General features: G+C 43.8%; 1 protein-coding gene across 2 annotated transcripts in view; it reads left to right on the forward strand.

Moving 5' to 3' along the window:
- CRHR2 (corticotropin releasing hormone receptor 2) overlaps window positions 1-22,970 on the forward strand; it is a 146,798-nt gene that overhangs the window by 120,035 nt on the left and 3,793 nt on the right. For both annotated transcript variants that reach the window (XM_038128007.1, XM_038128008.1), the window contains 3 exons: window positions 3,905-3,990; window positions 6,389-6,524; window positions 8,350-8,391. In XM_038128007.1, coding sequence (XP_037983935.1) covers window positions 3,905-3,990; window positions 6,389-6,524; window positions 8,350-8,391 — 264 coding nt within the window. The remainder of the gene's footprint in view (window positions 1-3,904; window positions 3,991-6,388; window positions 6,525-8,349; window positions 8,392-22,970) is intronic.

The following is a 22,970-nucleotide window of genomic DNA, read 5'->3' on the forward strand; positions in this document are numbered from 1 at the left end:
AGGAGAAGAAGAAATAAGCCGCTTTATTCTATCTTCAAGACTTTGCCTTTGGATTCATTTTATCTACCAGTAAATGTCAAGGTAAAAATCCTTAGTTATGTTTTCCATTAGGAAGCAGAAAACATGGATAAACAGAAATGAATGAAAATAGAAAATGAGCCTAAAGAGAAATAAAAAGGATGCACTGCTTTTCAGCATTACCTCTCTTAAATGACCTTTCCTGGGTCTCCGCTGATGGAACTGATGTGTGGGTTTTGGTAGAGCTGCCCAGCCCTGAGGAATTAATCTGTTGACACAGAGCTCCCACACTAACAAAGAAGTCCTTGACAAATAATTGTGTACTTTGGTTAATGCAGCACTTAGGTTCTTTTCTAGGAAAACTCACTTTGCAGAGGAGTGAGATCCTTCTCCCTCTGAAACACTGCAGTCTAGCTGAGGAACAAAGAGCAGAGGCTTCATCTGCTCTGCTGTAAATTGGGCTCAGTCTGGTAGCCACTAGGACTGGATGGATTCTCTCCAGCTGAGAAAACAGCTCCATTTTCACCTCCAAGCCTTCAGCCCTTGCAGGCTGTGTGCAGCAGCCTGTTCATTCCCTGCTTGATTCCCAACTCATGTCCCCTCTCCTGAACAAACTGCCCCCATCATCCCCACGAGCTTGGTCTCAGGCCCAGCAGGGACAAACAGACAATTAAAACCCCATCTGATTATGCACTGAAAATTGATCTTCAGATCAATTCAGAAATAGTTAAAATAGTTTCTTCAGACCTCTCTGAGTGCTGCTAAAAGACCCTGAGCCAGTTTCTTTCTGAAATTGAGTTCAGAGTGCTTTTCTGAAAAGGCATCAGAGTGGGGAGTTTTTTAGAGAAATCATTAAAATGAACACACTGAAATGTGCTTCTAGAAGGGAAAACCAAAAATGAGTATTTTGCTGTGACCACATTTTCATCTTTTCCCTTGGATTTTTTGCTTGCTAAGATCTGCATTGTAGGGGTGACCCTATTCAAGTCTGAAAGATCTCTCAGAGAAACCTCAATAGAGACAAAATGTTGTTGCCTCAAAGCCTTTTTAGGCTTCCATAGACTGTAATGTCACAGAACCTCATTGACACGGCCCCATTCACTTCATTGAACCTCACATGGGATAACCTGAAGATCTGTGTGGGCAACTGGTTGAAGTCCAAGCCCTATTAGTCCAAAACCAGTCATTTAAATATGTCAAATGAACCACTGTTGAAAAGTATCAATTTCTTTGCAGTGAATATAAATAGATCTTGGGATAACCAACTGCTTAATCTGACAGGAAATTATGCCAACCCAACTCAGTTCCTTATACTCTTGCTCTTCTAATCCCCACTCTGGGATGGAATTGATTTATGGCCAAGGCCAAGTCGTTTGGCTTTTTTCTCTTAGGTACTAAATCCAGAATGGGGAAGAATCAATTATTCCTTTTCCTGGAGAAACTGTGGGATGTAGCCAGCAGCAGGATCTGTGTGTGTGCGCTGCACCCATGTCCTCTCCTGCTGCAGCAACAGCTGGGCAGAGAAACTTAGGAGAAAGTGGAAAAACAAGCCTTGAAGGAGCTTCACACATTCTAAAGGAGATTCTAAAGGCAGAGGAGCTGTGAATTATTTTTCTAAGTTCCCTTTATGCACTGAAAAGGCCAGAGGATTCTCCTGACTCAGTGGTCCCCTGCATCCAAGCCATCACCTTTTGGGCATACACAAGATCCATTTTTCCAGCACTTTCCCTCCAGTTCAGGATACTCTTCTTCCACCTCTACCATTCACCAGCCTTTAAAAAAAAAATTCTCTGGTTTGCAGGTAAAGGCAGACTGGTAAAAGAAGACTACAACAATGATGGAAGAAGCAGAGTGAAAGTCACTCTGAATTTCAGATGAGATTTCTCAGGAGGAGGATTCAATTTGAGTGGCCAATGCTGCTGTTACCTTCCCCTAGAAAATGTACCTAGAAATCATGTCCTGACAGGGTTTCTCAGACACCTGGGCAGTTTTTTAAAAGTCAGCACTGAGGAATCTGCCTTCCTGGTGCTCCTGGAGAGAGGTGAGGTCTCTTCCCAGCTTCGTGTCACATGTGCCAGTGTCACTCACAGACGTCAGGGAGGCAGGGGTGCCTCCGGTGCTGCTCTGCTCTGGGCTTGGGCAGCTGAACTGGGAGAATTAAAACCAGGCTTTTATGGAATGAGAGTGTGTCTGGTGAAAGAACTCCCAGAATTTTCAGCTGGCAATTCTTCTGGACTGATGAATCACATCTCTGCAAATGAATTTCACAAAAGGCCAGAATCCCTCATTTCCCTAAGCAGGCTGTGGCAATTTGAATTTCCAGCTCAGATGGCAGGATGCTGTCACATTGAAGGACTCATGAAAATTGAAATGCCTTCTTCAGGCCCAGATGACGAAGGGGCCTGAAGATGCCCAGTCCATCACAATAATGCCATGTGGTCAGTCCCACTGATATTTGGAATTTGCTCTTACCTTGGAGTATGCAGTTCAGTCTGGCACTTTTCATCACAATTGCAAAACTTTTTGGATTGGTGCCTTTTTGCACCTTTGGTAGAAATAACCAAAGCATGGCCCTGAGCTGATAGAGAACCTCAAGATTTAGCAGCAGAATTGCAGAGAGGGAAGTTTTCTTTCTGTGGGTGAAGGTCACCTCCGTTCTCCTCCTGCTGGGCAGAGACTGCCTGAACATCTCTCTTTGTGTTACTGAAGAACAGGGCAGGCACCAGTGTGAGGAGTTTAAGATGCAGCTCAAACCACAGATACGGAGCTGCTTTTGTCTCTGATAAATAAAGCATGAACCAGTATCAAGCTCTTAATATGACAAGAAACAAATCTGAGAAGAACAAACACACAGGCTGCACTGCTTTGTTTACTTCTTGTACTCCCCAGGGCCCTGCTCTGCTGAGGAAATTATTCCCAAAAACGCCATGTTAACTCCTAGAACAGCATTTTTGTATCTCACACAGGGTGTTTACACAATTCCCAGCGCTGCCAGTCTCCCAGAATCTGCTCAGGTGTTTTATTGCTCCATTTGTTCTCAGCCATGGAACAGGAGGCACAGGGAACGCTCTGATGGATGCCAAGATATGTAAACATTGAAATATACCCCATAGCAGGGGGGAAAAAGGAGCATATTTTGAGAACACCTTTCAGTTGGCAGCTCTGCTGGGGTGTTTGTAAATATTCAATCACAGAATTGTTCCATTCAGGGGCTGAAAAATGCCAGGGGACCTGGGACTGTGTGTGAGGTAAATATTTTCTCCCAGGCTGTGCTGGGACCTCAGCAGTTGTGTAGTTCTGACAACTTTGGGACAGACCCATGTCTTGTAAGCTGCCCTGCTTTATGCTCTGAAAGCAACTGCAAACTTGCTCCAATGAGCCAAATTCTTCCACTGATCACAGTCTAAATATCAATTTTCTCTTCAGTTTGTTGGGTTTTTTTAATCTCCTGTTTGCACTATGCAAGAAAGTTGCCAGCAGATGCCACAACAGCAGTTAGAGCAAATATCAATTCTCAGTGGGGAGGCTGCAGCACAAATAATAATTAGCCAGCTCAGAAAGGGGGAGTGGCAAATCCATCAATCCCACCTTTAGTTTCTCATTGCACCCAGAAAAGGAGAAAAGGCAGTAAAAATAAGCTCCTTCTTAGGGCAGTAATGAGGTACTCCGTTTTCACTGCTGTTTTGGAAACACTAAAAGCTGTTGGATGTTTGCTGTATAATCTGGTGTTTCTAGTAAACTTCTGGTACAATCAGTGGTAAAGCCAAAAGGCTGTTTTCAGTCAGATTGAAACTGTAAAATGTGCTTTTTAAGGTGTATCACATCCTGTAAGCCATGATTTTACTGACTGGTTGCATTTTTTTCCTCTCTCTCCCTTCTTTTCCAGATAAATTTTGTGTTTCTATTTAACATAGTTAGGATTTTAATGACAAAGCTGAGAGCTTCAACCACTTCGGAAACAATCCAGTACAGGTAAGTGAGCTTGTGATTTCTGGTGCTAACAAAGCTGTGCCTTGATTGTCCTGTCCTTGTCCCGTCTTTGTCTTTGCAGGTACCACTGTTGGTGGAGCTCATCAGTTAGGCCCAGTTTTTATCTGTGCAGAAAAGCCTGCCTGCATTTTTCTGTCCACTCCATTTCACTTCAGGCCTGCACATGCCCCAACACACTCAGAATCCCCTCCTTACTGTGAAATCTGAAGGATTTGGTCTCATGTGAGGACAGATTTACCCATTTCTGTAGGTACACAAGTGTTTCTAGATAAGCGCTGCATGCAGCTCTGGGCTCCCCAGCACAGGAAGGACCTGGAGCTGCTGGAACCAGTCCAGAGGAGGCACCAGGAATGGAGCAGCTCTGCTGTGGGGAGAGGATGGGAGAATTGGGATTGCTCAGCCTGGAAAAGGCTTTGGGGTGATTGAATTTTGGCCTGAAGGGAGCCTGCAAGAGAGAGACCATTGACAAGGGTCTGGAGTGACAGGACAAGGGGAAATGGCTTCAAACTGACAGAGAGTAGGTTTGGATGGATATTAGGAAAAAACTCTTCCCTGTGAGGGTGTGAGGCCCTGGCACGGGGTGCCCAGAGAAGCTGTGGCTGCCCCTGATCCCTGGCAGTGCCCAAGGCCAGGTTGGATGGGGCTTGGAGCAGCCTGGGACGGTGGCAGATGTCCCTGCCCATGGCAGGGGCTGGAACTGGATGATCTTTAACCTTCCAACCCAAACCATCCTGGGGTTCTGTGATTAATGTGTGCACACAGGTATTTAATGCTCCATTTAAAATGTAGGGGAGGGGAATGAGGGGTGATTGTGCCCCCACCTTCCAGCTGGTGCCAGAATTAGTGGAACCACTCAGTGGCTTGCATCACAGAACTGATCCTCAGCTAATCAGTACCTTCATTTGGGTTTGGTTTCTCAGGTAAATCAGTTCCCACACCCAGCAGAACCCCACAAGCACTGGGATGGCAGGAAGGAGAAGTCAGGAGGGAAGGTGGCCTGGGCCCTTCAGACTCCAGTGTGGGCTTAGATCAGCCTCAACAGCCTAAAAGCAAATTCTCAGACACCAGGACATGCTGAGTGCCCTCCTCTTGTCATCTGCACTATTTTGGAAGATATTTGGAGGACTCAGGGACTAACAGGTCCTTGCAGTAGGAAATGGCACAGGTTTTGTGGAGTGAGATCAGTCACTCTAACTCATTTCTGGATGAAATCTCAGCATATCAAGCTGAGTTGCATCTTGATGTCCTCAAATCAGGCTGCACTTTGGAGGCAGTTCTACTGCAGTAATGGGCTTTGTTGTTTTGCCTGATTCCTTCCTTTTGCTCCTGTCAGGCTTTTGTTAGTGAATTTCATGCAGTGGTCTGAAATTCAGACCCTTCTCTGAACAATTCTGAGAAACGAAGGGAAAAACACCCCTTTTTCTTGCTCAAACCTCATGCCACAAAACTAAAACTGGCCTGAAAAAGCCCTGATTCAAACCTCAGTACATTTTTATCCCTGCTGCAGCTTGCAGGGAGGCCTTAGAGACATTAGAGTGAATCAGTCTACAGCAACTGCCATTGTTCTTGAACAGATGACAATGATCTTATCCTTGCAGGCTCTCTGAGGGAATTGTCTTTTCCAACCTAAATGGAAACCTTTAGAATTCCAGCAAAGCCTGGGGCAGGCCTTGATGCTCTGAAGCAGAGCAGAGCAACCCTTTGCTAAGCAGATATTAAATTGTGTGGCAGGCTGTCACTTCATCCTGACACTGGTTTTGTGCTCCCCTGCCTGTCTTTATCTACCTGTTATGGCATTATCCAGGGATTTATACAGACTTAGCCAAATTTCAGCCTTTGTGTCCATACAATGACATGCTGCTCTCAGCTGACACCCCAATGCACTGTTACAGCACCAGTAAGAAGGATTAGCCCCTAATAATTGTGTTAATCACTGATGGTTATTGATCATCACTCTTCTGTGATTTGTGGTTCCTAAGACAGCCCTGAGCAGTTGAGTTGGGTGTTGCAGAAAGTGTTTACACTGCAGACAACATCAAATGATGGGCACAGAGCAGGTCTCAGCAGAGCTGGGCACTGATCACATCTCCCTGAGGTGTCAGAAATCACTCAGCAAACCTGCAGAGAATCCCAAGGCTTCAAGCCTCACTGGTAGGAGAGAAAAGCAGGAAGAGAGTGAAAGAGAGGGATATAAATAAGGTTCCCATTCACCCCCTGGAGTTCAGAGTGTGGGAGGAAGCAGCAGATTCAAAGGCTGTCCTGGGACACTTCCCCAGGTGGACAGGAGTGCTCAGGCAGAGAGGGTGGCACTCTTTCCATGCTCCTCCTTTCCATGTTTGTTCTTCCCTGTGTTCACTTGTTTTCTGTTCCCTGCCCACAGGAAGGCAGTCAAGGCCACCTTGGTTCTCCTGCCCCTGCTTGGCATCACCTACATGCTTTTCTTTGTCAACCCTGGAGAGGATGACATTTCCCAGATTGTTTTCATCTATTTCAATTCCTTCCTTCAGTCTTTTCAGGTAAGAGAGCAGGCTTACAGCTCTATCCTCTGTACAGCTCTATCCTGGCTGCTTCTCAGCCATGAGACTGCAGGCAGTGAAGTCTGTGATAGAAATCATAGTTGCAAATAGCTCAGCTTAGTTCACACATGAATAATACATGTACAAGTGTGTCATGTGGAGTGGGAAATCCTCTCAGGTGTGGATTGGAGGGATTGATCTCCCTTAACTCAGCATTGGCTTCAGCTTCTCACATAAAATCAATAGAGAGAGATGTTTCACTCCACCTGCCTGAGAGAGGCAGGTTTCAGATGTTTCATTCCCCCTCCTGAGGTGCCTCTCTCTTCCCAGGGCACACACTGGGCTCAGACTTGGACTCAGTGTTGCTAAACCAAAGGGAAAAAGCTCCTGCCTGTTGGACTTGCTGCTCTATTCAGGTTGTAAGAGTCTCCAGACAAGTTTTTGTTTATTTAATCCATCAGTCTCACCTTTAGTTCCTCATTGCACCCAGAAAAGGAGAAAAGGCAGTAAAAATAAGCTCCTTCTTATTCATTAGCATAATGATGTGCTGTTCTGTGCAGCCAGCAGCCCAATTTTTAATTAATATTAGAAGTTATGTAACCTGGTGATTCTTTTAAAGGGATGTTAGGAATTTATTTTAACTATTTTCTCTGATTCAGAAAATAAAAAAAAGACATGGTGAGTGTAAGTGTAGAGCCAGTTGGTTAAAAAGAAAGGAAGACAACAAAACATTCACCAGCTGCTTTCAGAGAAATTCCTAGTATTTCCTAATACTCAAAGATCCTTCATGTTAAAAGGGATGGATCACTGAACGAACTTCTGGTAGGAATTTCACTGGGAGGAAAGGGACAGTGTTTCAGATACACTTGAGCTGTGTTGCCCAGCCTGCTCTGGTGCATTGCCTGAGCCATCAGCCCCATCTCCTCCCTCTCCTGGGCTAACTGGAGCTCTGGCAGGATGGAAAAGGCAGTGGAATGTGAGCAGTTGCCCCAGCTCTGTAAATCTGACACAAACACGAAAGCAACTGAACACCCTGAAGGCTCTTTACCCACTCCTTACTGCCCAGGGGTGTCCTACAGCTTTACCTCCTCAACTAGGGTGGGAATTTGTTTGACATTGATGTTTTTACATCCTGTGTGCAGGAACAAGTGCTCTGATACCCAGGATATCAATTCAAACATGCAGCTGGCAAGCCAGATCTAGGGTTGGGTTACTGTTCTTACTGATTGCATCCCACCAGAAATCACAGCTGAATATCCAAAATAAAAAATGCCCCTTTTAACCTGTCAAGAAAGCAACCTTAGCCTTTACCTGTGAAGTAATTCCATGCTTTTCATTCCCTAAAAGTGACTGTATTTTTTACCTGCTGTTGCTCAGTGTCTCAAGAAAATGCTGCATTGCTCTTCAGTTCTGTGAAGATGTGTGTAAGAAAGCAAGCACAGGGAGTCTCTGGTGACTGGTTAATGGTGATGATAATTACAGCCCTGAAAACAAGATGGGCAGAATTCCACTCTCAGGAATTCCAACCTTTGCAGTCACCACAGGGCTTTAGTCACTGCTGCCAGCAGATTGCCCGGAGCCTTTGAGCTCAGGTGAATTTAAGCAGTCTGATGATGCACTTCTCCTCATGAGGCCATCTAAAGCCATTTGACACCCCCTGTGAGTGCCTGGGGTGTCCCCCCAGAGCTGCCAGCCATGGGGCAGCTCCTCTGAGGGGGATTGGATGCTGTAGAGATGCTTCAGCCCAGCTGCAGGGACAATCCCCTCTGTCAGTGACAGTGTTCAAATGTTTACCCAATAATTGCCTGCTTTCTTTTCTTTCCAGGGTTTCTTTGTGTCAGTATTTTACTGCTTCTTGAATGGTGAGGTGAGTAATTCACCCTTGGGAGGTGGAATTTGTTTGGGTGCCTGATTACAGAGACCTGAGGTGTTTTTACAGGGGGTCACAGTCCCATCAGCCTCTTGTAGAAAGCTCTCAATGTGCCTGAATTTCCCAGCCTTTGTACTCAAAACTTTATCTATTTCAGACTGTGAGGTCAGGGCAGAGGGAAAGAAGTTTTGTCAGATAATAAATTTTCTGTTCTTCACCTTAAGATTTCTTTGAAGTTTCTCATTAATTAAAAATATGATTTCTGGGCATAGCTAATTACTTCTGAGCTGGACTCTTGTTAAGGATATGCTGCAGGTGACCCATTTTTAGAGTGCTATGCTGATCTGAGTTAGTTTGTCCACGTGGGTCACTATCTCTGAGTGATCACTGCCTGTTGCATTCAGAAAAGAGGGTTGAAAACAGATTAAACCAGAAGAAATATGAGGTACTGCTACTTAAGCAAGGAATGCTTCACTAATATCCCTCAGTGCTTGACTTCCACCCCAAAGTGTGAGAGACTAAAATCTTTCCCCTGCTTACATTGTCAGTGATTCATTTACCTGCATTAAAATGTGTCATCTTTGGCCAGCTAAAATTTTAGTCTCTGCAGAAATCAATTCCATATTTCATTATTCCTGCTGTATTGGTATAAACTTTGTTTGTACTGCTTCTTAATTTCATTGTGGGCTATGAGAAAGAATGGGCATGGCTTTAAAGCAGCAGTATTTTATTTTAAATATTTTAATTTTACAAATTAATTTTATTATATTTCTGGTTTTATTTTACATTAGTATCTTTCCCTCTTCCTCATTAATTCTGAGATGATGCTAACAAGAAGCAGCTCAGTTTTCTGAGTTAAGCACATGCCACTTTTATATCCTGGCATCAGATTTCTCAGTTCTCTTTCCAACTTTCCTTCCATAAATTGTCACCATTCCATTTGCCTCTTTAAAAACAGGGAGTTTAAATCTTCCTCCAAAATACAGGTGCGTGTAGAACTGCATTTACCTCAGGCTGTGTCAGGGGAGGCTTGGGTTGGGTATCAGGGAAAAGTTTTTCCCCAGAGGGTGCTGGGCACTGCCCAGGCTCCCCAGGGAATGGGAACATTCCCAAGGCTGCTAGAGCTCCAGGAGTGTTTGGACAACACTCCCAAGGGTGCACAGAATTCCCAGAATGACCAGGTTGGAAGAGACCTTCAAGATCATCAAGTCCAACCCAGCCCCAACACCTCAACTCAACCCTGGCACCCAGTGCCACATCCAGGCTGTGTTAAACACACCCAGGGATGGGGACTCCACCACCTCCCCGGGCAGCCATTCCAGAACTTTATCACTCTTTCTGGGAAAAGCTTTTCCCTGCTATCCAGCCTGTATTTGCCTTGGTGCAGCTCGAGGCTGTGTGCTCTGGTTGTGTCAGCGCTGCCTGGAGAAAGAGCCCAGCCCCAGCTGAGCACAGGCACCTTTCAGGAGCTGCAGAGAGGGATGAGGGCAGCCCTGAGTCTCCTTTTCTCCAGGCTGAGCACCCCCAGCTCCCTCAGTGGTTGCTCTCAGGGTTTGTGTTCCCAGCCCCTCTCCAGCCTCGTTGCCCCCTCTGGAGGAGCACAGGCTGGGATTGTTGGGGTGTCTGTGCAGGAGTTGGACTGGATGATTCTTGTGGGTCCCTTCCTACTCAGGGTATTCTGTGATCTACTCGTCATATTCATCAGGTCTGCACTGTTCAAGCAGAAGGAGAATTTCCTGTAGACAGCAGGCTTTTTTAAAGTATTTTTTCCTTTTTCCACTGGTATCCCGGTGACCATCAGGGACTGGAAGCCAGGCCATGTGATCTCACAGCCAGTCAGGACTTTATGTCACCCCACTTCCATTTTGTGCCACTCAGACTTGGAGCTGTTGGCTGTTCACAGCAGGTTTTCACTCTTCCGGCTGTTCTGGCATTCTTTCAGCTCTTTTTACTGGGAGAAATATCCAAACTTCCCCTACACCAGTCTGAAGCTTTCTGTCCAAAGCCATGAGCCAACATCCCATCCTCTGTAGCTTTGATGAGTTCAGACATAATCAAGCCTGTCAAAAGAGGATGATTCACCTCATGCACTTCTAGGCCTTAAGAGCAGTCTACTGGGAAGTCTGGACTGATTCCAGACCTGATTTTCCAGCTCTATCACACTGGGAGAAGGTATTTCTGAGGGAATCAGTCCAAGGTTGAGACACCCAACTTGGCATGTTGATTCATTTCCCTAAACTCAGATACCTGGTGCTGCTGGGGAGGCTGCAGAGGATCTGAGGCATCCCTGTGGCTCTTACCAGCTACTCCAGGATCTGGAGAAGATTCTCGGCTATTGTATTTGCTGGGACCCTCATGGCAGAGAGGAATGATGAATCTGACTCCATGTTCTCAGAAGGCTCATTTATTATTTTATGATACTATATTATATCAAAGAATACTAAACTATACTAAAGAATACAGAAAGGATACTTACTCAATGCTAAAAAGATAATAATGAAAACTCGTGACTCTCTCCAGAGTCCTGACACAGCTTGGCCCTGATTGGCCAAAGAGTGAAAACAACTCCCAGCAGAATCCAATGGAACAATCACCTGTGGGTGAACAATCTCCAAACCCATTCCATAGCAGCAAAACACAGGAGAAGCAAATGAGATAAGAACTTGTTTCCCTTTTTCTCTGAGGCTTCTCAGCTTCCCAGGAGAAAAATCCTGGGCAAAGGGATTTTTCAGAGAATGTGAATGCCACACTCATCTGACTGGGAAGTGGGAAAGCCGGGTGGGATCCAGTGGGGCTTCTCAAATGGCTCTGTGTCAGTAATTCAAGCTAGCCAATGCAACCTTTTTGCTTTTTAAGCTTTTCATCAGCTTGGTTTACAACAGGCACCTCCCTCTGCTCACCTGAGCAGCTCCAGTGTGGGCTGGCTCTCCACTGCATGCCCAGACACCCTGCTGCCATGTGGGCACCCACAGAAGCTGAATTTGGGAGGGAAATCTTCCCTGTAGCATTTTTTGACATCTGATTTGCAACTTCCACTTGACTGGCTAAACCGTGGCAATTCTCTGACTGCTTCTTTGAGGTGAACCATAAGTCCAAACGCTCCCAAATATTAAATACTGTCCATTTCAAAACTGTGGAAAAAAACTTTGGGCTCATCTTAATGTGCTGTGAGAATGTGGTTTCTTTTGGAATATCATAAATCTTTTACAGGATAAAAATTCCTGTTCTAGCCTCAGTTTTGCACTGCATCAAAGAAAGCAGCAAACTCAGAGAATTTTCAGAGCTTTCTGGGTGTGTAATCATGTTGTCCAGAACACAGATTTGCATCTTGCAGTACACTATTTTAAAAGCTGGGCTGCTCCCAGCCAGGCATCTCTACTAGAAGTGGTGATGAAGGCAATCCCCATGAGGTACCAGATTTTGCTGAAAAAAGGGAACTATAACCTGTGAGAGGCAGCCTTTCAGTAGCCTGATAGTTTCATAGAAATCACTGAAGCCTTGTTAGTATCTCTTCAGTGAGCCTGATGTTCCTGGCTCTGTGGTGGATGGGTTGATAACTTGCTGTCTCAGAAGGTTTTAAATACTTCAGGTTTTCCAGTTACTGCAGAGCTGGGTTCTTTAAATGCCTGTAAAGGTCTTTATCAGCTTACTCATCCCCCACAGTGCCAGGCTTGCTCTGAATGATGACACAAGCAAAAAGCCTGGAAAATCCATCCATTTAAGCTTTAATAATGCTGTGATCTCAGCTCCATCCATCCCATCCTGTGTTTGATACACATCCTGCTGGGTACTCACAAACTGCCAGCAACTGTCTGTAGTAGAGCTCAAAAATTATGGATTGCCCTCAAAAAAAACCCCAAAAGTCCCTTCATAAGATCTTCAATGAGTGCTTCATGTCTGGGAGACTTGTCCCTTCCCAGTTTATGTGTTTCCTTTTACTATGGAGAGCTGTGCATTTAGTGGAAGACAGAGGAAACACCATTGTGGGTTCCTCAGGTGTGAAAGAATGGCTGTAGGGATGTTCTACTCCCTAGGAAACCACATTAAAAACCCTGATTTGGGTTTTTTCCTAAGGCTCAGTGTGTGATTTCACTGAGTTTTCTTATCAAGAAGTATTTTTTTAGGAAGAAGTGGAATAATAGGAGCTAAAGGAACAGAGGTGATGTTGTTTTCAGCAGCCACTGAGGGACCCATGCAAAATTCCTTCCCTGTCAGGGCTGGAATTGGATGCAGCCTTTGCACAGTTGTGCTGGATTTTAATGTTCTCAGAATAAAGAGAGGCTACAATTAACCCCAGTCCTTTATGAGGAAAGGAAATTGTGCAATGAATTTACTGCAGTGTTTTGAAGTGCACATAGAGATTTTACAGTGAGATTTAGTAAATGTTGGGAGTATTTCTCAATCTGATGTGAAAATCAGTTGGTTTGGGTACAGAGAAAGCATTAATAACAGTTACTGGAAGCTGAGCAAATGGCAGAAATATTACTTAAGGCTGCATTTTGATAGAGCCACAGGAAATGGAGCCATGGGTCCTGACAAACCTGCAAGAACTGAAAAATAAAGAGGAAAATTCTACTGGCTCTGGTAGCTTTATGCTGTACCCCTCAGTCCAGTTCCCACAATATCTGAGCAGAGCAGTCTGTGGAGCTTCAGAACCTCTGTACAACTAAAACTGGGTTTAAAAATCAAAAAATCAGCATCTTTAAAACACTCAGGATGCGAGAGACTGTTCCAGAGAAGACTCTGCCTACAGGGTTGGCAAGGGTTGGACCCGATGATCCTTATGGATCCCTTCCAAGCTGATCTATTTTGGGATTCAGGGATTCTATTCTGTGAAGTTTCTGTCCCTTTCTCAGAGTTCTGTCTGTGAAGTTTGGAAAATGAAACAGGTGAGAGTTTTTCCTCTGTAACTTCCATTGATTTAAACAAACATACCTTGCAATCTAACCAAAAATGACACCTTGGTAACCCCTGATACCACCATAAAATGTCCTGATTTTCAGTGATTTGGTCTCACAGATGTGGCAGCACTGGAGGGAAAAAATGAAGCATTAAAATTCAGTCCATGCAAAGAATTTCAAATGATATGAGTTTTATTTCCTTCATCTTTGAGTGGACATTTGACCTGGGCATGCAGCCACCTCCCCTGCCCTCATTTCCACGGAACACTGCTTCACACAGCTGCTGGACTGGCTTTGTTGGCTGCAGTGGGAGAGGCTGTCAGACCCTTCAGCTGAAGATAAAAAATCAGTAAATCAAAGAGCCAATCTAAGATAATCGAGTTCAGCCATTCACCACACACTGCCAAGCCCCCACCAAACCATGGCTCCATCCACAGCTTTTGAATGCTTCAGGGATGGGGATTCCACCACTTTGTTTGTCAGCCCCTTTCAATGCCTAACCACTCTTTCAGTGAAGAAACTGTTCCAAATATCCAATCTAAACCTCCCCTGCTGCAATTTGAGGCCATTTCCTCTTGTCCTATTGTTTCTGACCTGGGAGCAGAGCCCAATCTCCCCTGGCTGTCCCCTCCTGGCAGGAGTTGTGCAGAGCCACAAGGTCCCCCCTGAGCCTCCTTTTCTCCAGGCTGAGCCCCTTCCCAGCTCCCTCAGCCCCTTCCCCAGCTCTGTTCCCTTCCCTCTTTCCAAGCCAACACCTTATAGACAAATTATTGCAGTGAATCATCAGAGGAGAAGCAGTTTAGATCAAAAGTTTGCAGAATTTTATGTTTTATTGCTTCTGAAAAGGTCTGAAGCTGTTTTGAATGAAGTGTGTGTGCCATGGGTGGGCACAAGGGGCCGTTGGCACTTGACTCATTAATTTGTTTAGAGACTTTATGGAAAAAAAGTTACATTTTTTGGACATAGACACTAGAGGCCAAAAATATGCAAATTGCATTTAATCCAAGTGGAAAAGAGCATCTCTGGACTTCCAAGAAAATTGACAATGAGAGGTTTCTGAGAAATTGAGGTGTTATGAAAACTGGCATAATCAAAAATCTGTATGCATTTATGTTGAATGCCACTTCAGAAGAGTGAATGCAGCTTGTGAACTTCTGTTTCAATGACTGCAAAAAAAACCAAGATGCTCCTCAAAATTTTTCGGTCAATTCACAGATCACAAGACTGAATTTAATTTCAGATAACACTGGATTTTAAAAAAAAAGGGTTTAGAATGGAGATTTTGGAGCAAAGATAGATAGACTTTACAAGAGCATGTAGTGACAGGACAAGAGGGAATGGGTTCAAACTGAAAGAAGGCAGGTTTAGATTGGATATTAGGAGGAAATTGTTCCCTGGCAGGGTGGGGAGGCCTTGGCACAGGGTGCCCAGAGAAGCTGTGGCTGCCCTGGATCCCTGGAAGTGCCCAAGGCCAGGCTGGATGGGGCTTGGAGCAACCTGGGACAGTGGAAGGTGTCCCTGCCATGGCAGGGGTGGGATTGGATGAGGTTTAATGTTCCTTCCAAGCCAGGCCATGCAGTGATTCTGTGAATGGTGTGAAACTGGAGGAGTGAATTCCCACACAACTCCTGCTGGACCCTTTCCACTGCAGGTCAGTTTTTCCTTTCAGTTCTTTAGTGAGCACCTTCTGCTCAAAGGAATGTCACCATTGAGTCACAAACAGGAAGAGAGGTGACACTTGACTCCATTCATTCAGGAGGCAAAAGGCTCCTTTATTACAATCTCACAATATTTATAGCCAATGTCATTCACCCAGAGCCTGAGTGGTTCTTAATCAACACCCCTGATTGGCTAATTAGGGAAACACCCTTTGGTAACCATCTTTTGAGAAAACAACTGTTCAAAACACCAGCTGCAAGATTGTTTTAATTCTTTCTCTCAGCCTTCTCAAAAATCCCCAGAACAATTCCTGGGGAAGTTTATCTGTTTCTCTCTCTGACCAAACTGTCAGTATCCACAGGGAAAGATGGGTACAGCACTCCCAGCATTTCTCTTCCACCTTTGACTCATTCCAGACGAAGTTTCTTTAAAGGAGGATGGATCCTCCATCCAGTTCCCTTACTGGTGTCATGTCTACTTTTTAGCCAGACCTTCTTAACAGTGATGGTTTTCTCCTGAGACAAACTAAAGTGTTTCAGAGAGAGGCAAAGAGTGCTTTTAAAGTGTTTTATATTCCAGATAGGGCTGGCTGCACTCCTGCTACCTCAGCAGTGCTGATGGAAACCATAGGATAACAGAGGAGTAAAAATCCCTGCTCCAGAGATCACTTATCCTTGTTATTAGGTGCTTCATGCAGTTTCCAGTTGCCACCAGATCCCTCAGAGAGTTCAGTGATCCTTGCAAACCTTTCCAGACATGATGGGGGAGCCCAGCACAGCCACCCCAGAGCAGGAGCATGGGAATGGAGGTGACAGTGCTTGAGAACAACCTACACCCACAAAGAGATGGTGCTTGATGAGGGGCTGCTCAGGGAAGAGCAAGCTCCTCTCTGAAGCTGAGTGAGGGGAGCAAGGCAAAATAAACAGGGAAGAAAAAAATCTAAGAGTGAGGATGATTAAGCACTGGAAGAGAGGCTCAAAGGTGTTTTGAGATCTCTGTCCTTGTTTGTGCTCAAAATGACTCGATAAGACCCTGACACAATTTCAAAACTGGATAAAACCACTGTGCTGGATGGGCTCTGATCATGGCATGGGACCAGAGGCCTTCTGATGTCCCTTCATACCTTAATTATTCTGTAATTCATGAGTTCTGTGTCCATAATGAAGTGCCTATCCTTCATTTCTGTCCATATCCTGGATGGATACATAACCAGCCAGACCTGAGTCTGAAAACATCCTTTGGGAGCCTGAATTCTTAGCTCAGGACTCAGATTCAGTATTATCTGACCAATATCAATAATAATCCATTAATTGACATTTAAAATGCAATTAGCTGGCTTGGAGAGAAAACATCATCAGAGAGGAATAGATCAGATGCCACTGTAAATTATTCTCACAACAAGGTGTGAGGCAAAGATAAATATGTTTAATTTTTATTCTGTTGACCCTTTAGCCAAGCATCATCTGTCTCTCAAAGTCTATTAAGCTCAAAGTGGCTTGCTTTGATCTGATCATCTTGGGAGGCTGTTCATTAGAAGTGCCAGCTCTGAGTCACCCCTGCAGTGGTTACTCATACCCAGCCCATCAGCCCAGGCAGGCTCCACATCATTCAGCCCAAGCCCAAAGGACATATATTAACCATTCCTTAAAATCTCTGAATAAATATGAATACAGAGGTGGACCAGAGGGCTAAAGTTTAATTCCTTTTGCTCTGAGGGTCCTTCCCCATCCCATTTTCCTCCTCATTATACCACTGCAGATGTGAGGGTAACTGCAGAGCACCCCACAACAAAACCACAGGGGCTTGGGGTGGGTTGAGTGCACCCCTGGCCTCCCTCTGCTGTGGGTAGTTCTGGTCCTTTGTGGCCCAGAGGAAAGGAGCAGCATTTGTTTCCACACAAAAATGGGTGGCAAAACTTTATGACTAGTCAGAACTGTTGCAGTTTCTTCAACTGCTATTTATGATAACAAATTTGCACTGCTGTGGCCTTACAAATAAACTTTAACATCCCAGGCTGGCAGGTGCTGTGAAAATATCCCCAGATTGCAAAGAATTCCTGCCAAAGACCCTGAGGGGAAAAAAAATGGATTGCAGACCAATTAAGCAGGTAATTTTTAGGCAGAAAAAACCAAAGTTATATAAGTTTATATAGTTATACATATAATCTATATAAACTATAATTATGTAGTTATAAAAGTTTATATAACAAAGTTATATAAATAGTGATGTGAGGCAGGGTACCTGTTGAAACAAAACCCAACATTCTGCCCAAGCTTTGTTTTTGTTTCCTTTGAGCCTTGCAGGTTGTTTTGACTACATCCCTTCCTGACCTCAGGAGGATTAAATACTGCTAATGGCATCTTGGTGGGGATGTTCAGGTCAATATTTGGTGTGATGGTAACATGAGCAGCCTTGGCCTGAGGGGTTGGGAGCCTTGCACAGTTGCTCAGTGCTGCAGGTGATTTACAAACAGGGATAAAGACACTCCTGTCTCTTTGGGAACATCAGAACTCCTCACCTGGAGATCCACAGGTCTGCCAGCCCAGGGGTCTCTGTGCCTAGGCCACTCTGTTTCTTTGCTTCAAATCATTCAGTGCTTAATCCTTCCAAGGGCCTGGAGAGGTTTGACCAACAGCTGCTCCACAACATTTGCTATTAAATACAGCATTTGCCATCCCTCCTCCCTGAGGAACTCCCTGAACCTTTGGAAAACTTTCAAAGTACCATTTAAGGCATCACCTTGCATTTATTTAAGTTCTGTTAATTAATGGATGAGATTTCCCCACCCCTCAAATCTTAAACCCCTAATACGTGCACACAACCAGGTGAGCCTGTCACCTTCAGCTTCATTTATGGGCAGTGATTCACACAAATGAGGGCAGACTTCAACTGACCTATTTTAGTTGTCTCTTTTTGATGAGGTGTTGCCAATACCTTAGGCCTTCCTAAGTCTCTGCTGGATGCAGGGAGAGGCCAGGACTTCAAAAATCTCATGAAAATTAATTTTTCTGCAGAGTCAGGCACTGTGAGACCAGTGCCTTGATATTTAAAGATCCATTTTGCTGGTCTGGACATTGCTTGAACGTCCCTCTTGTTCATCTGTAGCTTACAAAAAGATCCATCCAGTCTTCATCGGCCTTTCACAATTTGAAAAATTAAAGTCTAAAGTTATTCTCCAGTCACCTCCAACTGCAGCACAAGGATGTGGAACACAGCACAAAAGGTGTTTAAATGTAGGTGGAAGTCGTTGGATTCACCACTGCAACCTGTTTTCAAAGAAAATAAAAATCTTTTATTTTAAAGCCCATCGAAATCTATGTAAACCTTACTCATTTAATTAATTTGCCTTCTTATCAGGATTGCTGGGAATAAAAAGTGGCATTTCAGCAGAGCAAGAACTTAATCAGCCACAGCCTGCTGAACACCATGAATATGCAGATGAGATGTGAGGAAGGAATTCTTCCCTGGGAGAGTGCTGAGGCCCTGGCACAGGGTGCCCAGAGAAGCTGTGGCTGCCCCTGGATCCCTGGCAGTGCCCAAGGCCAGGCTGGATGGGGCTTGGAGCACCCTGGGATAGTGAAGGTGTCCCTGTCATGGCAGGGGGTGGGATTGGATGATTTTTAAGGTCCCTTCCAACCCAAACCATTCTGGTATTCTGTGATTATTTGATACACAGAGAGTGTTGATTTTTTTTGGTGTGTGTGTGTTAAGGTTGGGATTAAATGTGTGAGATGGTATTTTTTATTTGGATTTATCAGTTTTTATTTATATTATAGTTTTATAAGCTGTGAGTTCTATAGCACTTTAATGAATTAAAAATGGAGTTGCATCTTTTTTCTTTTAAGGTTTTTTAAGGATAAATTGTTTAATTAAGAAATTATATTTAAATTATTTTATTTTAACATAATTAATTACTCATGGTGTGTAATGGGGAATTTTTTATTTAATTATATAATACTACTTAAACTCATAAAGAAGAAGGTGAAGAAGAAGGATTAGTTTCTCTTTCAAAGCTTTTATTGTGTTTTTTATATATATTATTATATTTTAAAATTTTAAACTTTTAGGTCTTTCATTTTGAGATACTATATACTAGTTATTTAAACTACACACTTAAAATTTTAGTTTTATTATGTAATTTTGGAAGTTTTCTCTATGGCTTTAGGTTAAACATAGTGTTCTTTGGAGGGTTGGTGTTTGTTAGTAGAGAAAGGTTAAAATTTTCAGCAGTTAGGGTTCTAACAAGAGAGGACCTGCTGTCCTTCTGGCCCTCACTTGTTGACACTTCCAGGTGAGGGATGTCACCTGGGGACAGAGGATGGTGACAACCCAGTAGTCTTAATCCCACAGAGGATGGTGACAACCCAGTAGTCTTAATCCCAGCTTCCATTGCTGTGGCTGCTCATTTATTCCAACTCTTTCTACCAGACACCTACATAACTATTATATTTTAGTGTATTATTATGTATATAAATAAATAATAATGTATTTTATACAGACACATATATAATTTAATAAATATTATACATATTATTTATATTTATTATATAAATAATAATATATATTATATATATTATATTTTAGTACATTTTAGTACTATTACGTCCAAAAGCCCCAAGTGAATCAGCCCCTTTGTTCTGTGTAAGTGGATCAAAAACTTCTTCCTCTCTGCTAATGACAGATGGCATTTCTTCCAAAATCTGATTTTTAGTGTTACTCAAGGCTCATTTCTCAGCTTATTTCTAGTTGAAATGCAGTTTCTTGCAATTTCTTGCAGTTTATGGCTGTGAGAAATTAGCCAGCAGCCAGTGTCTAGCACAGGTAATACAGACAAAGTTGATGTCTATTTTGTCAACAGAAAACCTTTTCTAAATGTTTTTTTTCATCCTTCTCTCCATCTCTTTCATTGTTTTTGTTACTCTGCTGTGGAGGAGGATGGAGGGGAGGTTTTTAACAGTATATTTTATTTAATATGATCTAAACGTTTGACAAGTCCCCTGGTTAGGTGGTCCAGTCAGAGGAGGACAAGTCATCCACTGATTTCCTTTCATCCCATTATCCAAATCCTTTTTTTGACTGTACCAGAGCAGTGCCCACACTCTGTAGGCACAAATAATGTTGGCAAACCTGATCTGACCACAGCTCAGAAACTGGGATTATTCACTGTACACAAAGCAGAAAGAGCTGAAAAGGGTAATTCTGGAAGAGGACCTGCTTGCAAGAAAGAGCCAGACCAAGGGTCAACACAGGCACCCAGCTCTGTGCTCACAGCAGGGCAAATTTTGGTCCTCTCAAGCAACTAAAGTTCCACAGAGGTGAGGCTGATAATTTGTGTTCCCAGGACTCCTTGTGGAGCTCTAACCACTGATGACAGCCCAGAGCATCCTTGGGCAATTTCAGGTGCTAATGAATGTGCTAATGCTGACTCTGGGACATGGTCCTGACTCTGGAAATGCTTAATAAATAGAGAGGCTGCTCTTACAGAGATTAACAACCATGTTTGATAGCTGATATTTTACATTCTATTTTTCTTTTACTCTTCCACTGTGCTATAGCTTTTTTTTTTTTTTTTTGGTGTCTTTTAACACATTAATACAGTAGCTACAGCCAGTTTTTTCTTTTCTTACCTAAAGTTAACCTAGCATCTTGTTTCTGAGTTCAAGTGCAAGATATAAATTTGACCTTAACCTTCTCTGCTTGCATTCTGGTCGCATACTAATTGCAGGTAATTATTCTGTCATTAAAAAATGCTTTGCCCTCACCCTTGAAAGTGCAGAGCCCATTTCCATGTGCCCAGTCCATTCGGACTGGCTCCAGCTGTACAAGAAGACAGCATTTTTGTGGGTTTTTTTAAATCCTGTCTCAAACCATATCACAAGAGCCAACTGCTTGTTTAGACTCACGTCTTTATCTCCAGGTAGCTCTTTTTGACTTGGTTGGCTTGAAGCACAAATGATAAATCTAATCTGGCTTCACTGGCTGAGTAAGTATCTCTTCACACTGGTTCTTCAGGAAAAAAAAAAAAAAGAATACAACAACAACAAAACCCATTAAAAAAAAAAAAAAAAACAAAAACAAAAACCCTCAAACAACAACAAAAAAACCCCAAACAAACAAAAAAACCCCACCCAAAACCAAAAAAATTTCACTGCAGAAGAAGGAGGGAAATTTTCTCTAACACCATCTCAGCATTTGGTGACATCGCGGAGAAAGGAGCATTCAAGAAGCAACTTCCCTCTGCATCTCGGGTCTTCATGGGACAGTTTCCCATGACAGTGGTCTGGCACATCATATGTTCTTTAAAACTTAGTAAAACCTTGGTCTGAGGTGGCCGGCATTCAGTTAGGCTGGATTTGTACCCAGAGGAGCAAGGACTGTTTCATTCCACATGTCAGAGCGCCATCCTCAGGGCATTGTCTCTCTTTCTCCACTGTCTGTACTGGGAGCATAAATAATGGATCCAGAAATTGGATGGGGCTTGGAACAACCTGCTCCAGTGGAAGGTGTCCTGTCCATGGCAGGGGGCTGGAATAAAATGAACTTTGAGGTCTCTTCCAGCCCAGACCATTAATTGATTTTGTGGTAATTGGCTAAGATGAGGTGTGAGTCTGTCAGGGGAGGTGCCTCCCCCCTTGCACGGACTCTGGCACATGGATTTGCCTCTGGATGTGCTTTATATCCTCCCTCCCATCCAGAACCAGGGGCAAGGATCCCTCTGCCACTGCAGGTGGAACCATGGGAGGTTTGCAAATAGTGAATTCCCAGAAACGTACAGCACAGCTTTCCAGTGTTCCTCCTGTTTTCCCAGGAGGTCAGTTTGGGGAGAAGGGGATGGTCAGCAGTCCAGGCTGCAGTTTTTTGATTGAGTCCATCCATCCCTATTTCATATAACTGTGCCATTCAGCTCATTTTATAACCTGACCAAACCTCATAATGAAAGTGGTGGAGAGATGTTGAAGCTACTGCTCCATAATGAGAGGCTCTTCCAGAAATCCTCTGCACTACTGTTCAACCACTTTGTTCTCATTCTCATCTCCAAATCATTCATGATGATTATGCTCTTCCTGGCAGTGCTGTCTTTAATTCCCCTTTTATTGGCTGTTTTCTCTTTCTCCAGTTATATTCCCTCATATTCTTTGTTTCATTAGGTTCTGTCTGACCCCTACTATGTGTAAAAAACATTATTATTTATATTGAAACAGATCATTGATTCAAAATCAGAAGAAACCCAGTATGGCTTTCTCCTCACCTTACCTTAGAAATCTGTAGCTGCTTGTCTTAAATCATAGAAGCACAGCATCAGTTAGACTGGAAAAGACCCCTGAGATCTCTGACTCCAAGCTATGACCTAAAACCACCCTGTCAACCATGGCAGTAGCACAGATCACAGATAGCTGAGAACACAACCAAAGAAAGAAATCCTCTGCTCTGATTTGCCCAGTCTCTGCCTCCAGAAGGGCTCTGATAGAAAAGTCACATTTCCAGGTTGAGGATTCCTCTGAAAAGGCACCAAAGAGGCAATTACAAAAGTGTTTTCCAGGCTGGTGCTCATAAACCCACAGTATTCCATGGACAAAGCTGTGGTGGGAGGGGATTGTTTGCTCACAATTTGTCACAAGCAGTGCTACAGCCCAGGGCTCTGAAAGCCCACCCAGAAATGGGACAATTGAAACCAGCCAGGAGAAGGAGAGCAGTTTCCCCTTTTCTGTGTCCTCCTTGTGAACTCTTCTGTGTTTTAACCATCAGACCTTCACCCTGTTCATCTGGGGCACCTAAAACTGACAGGGTGTGGTTTGGGTTGGAAACATCTCCAATCCTGGAGCTCTTCAACTCATCTGAACACCCTTAGACAGGACATTTGAGCTGCTCTGAAGTGGGGTCGCAGACTGTGTGTGTTCCTTGTGTTTTGAGTAGACCTCACAGAGCCCCTGCAGACAGCCCCCAAGCTTTCAAAGAAATGAAGAAAAGCAGTGATTCTTCATCTTTGGGCAGTTTTTTTTTCGACTCCACCTTCCC

Source organism: Motacilla alba, chromosome 2 (genome assembly GCF_015832195.1).
Source record: "Motacilla alba alba isolate MOTALB_02 chromosome 2, Motacilla_alba_V1.0_pri, whole genome shotgun sequence".
NCBI lineage: Eukaryota > Metazoa > Chordata > Aves > Passeriformes > Motacillidae > Motacilla > Motacilla alba.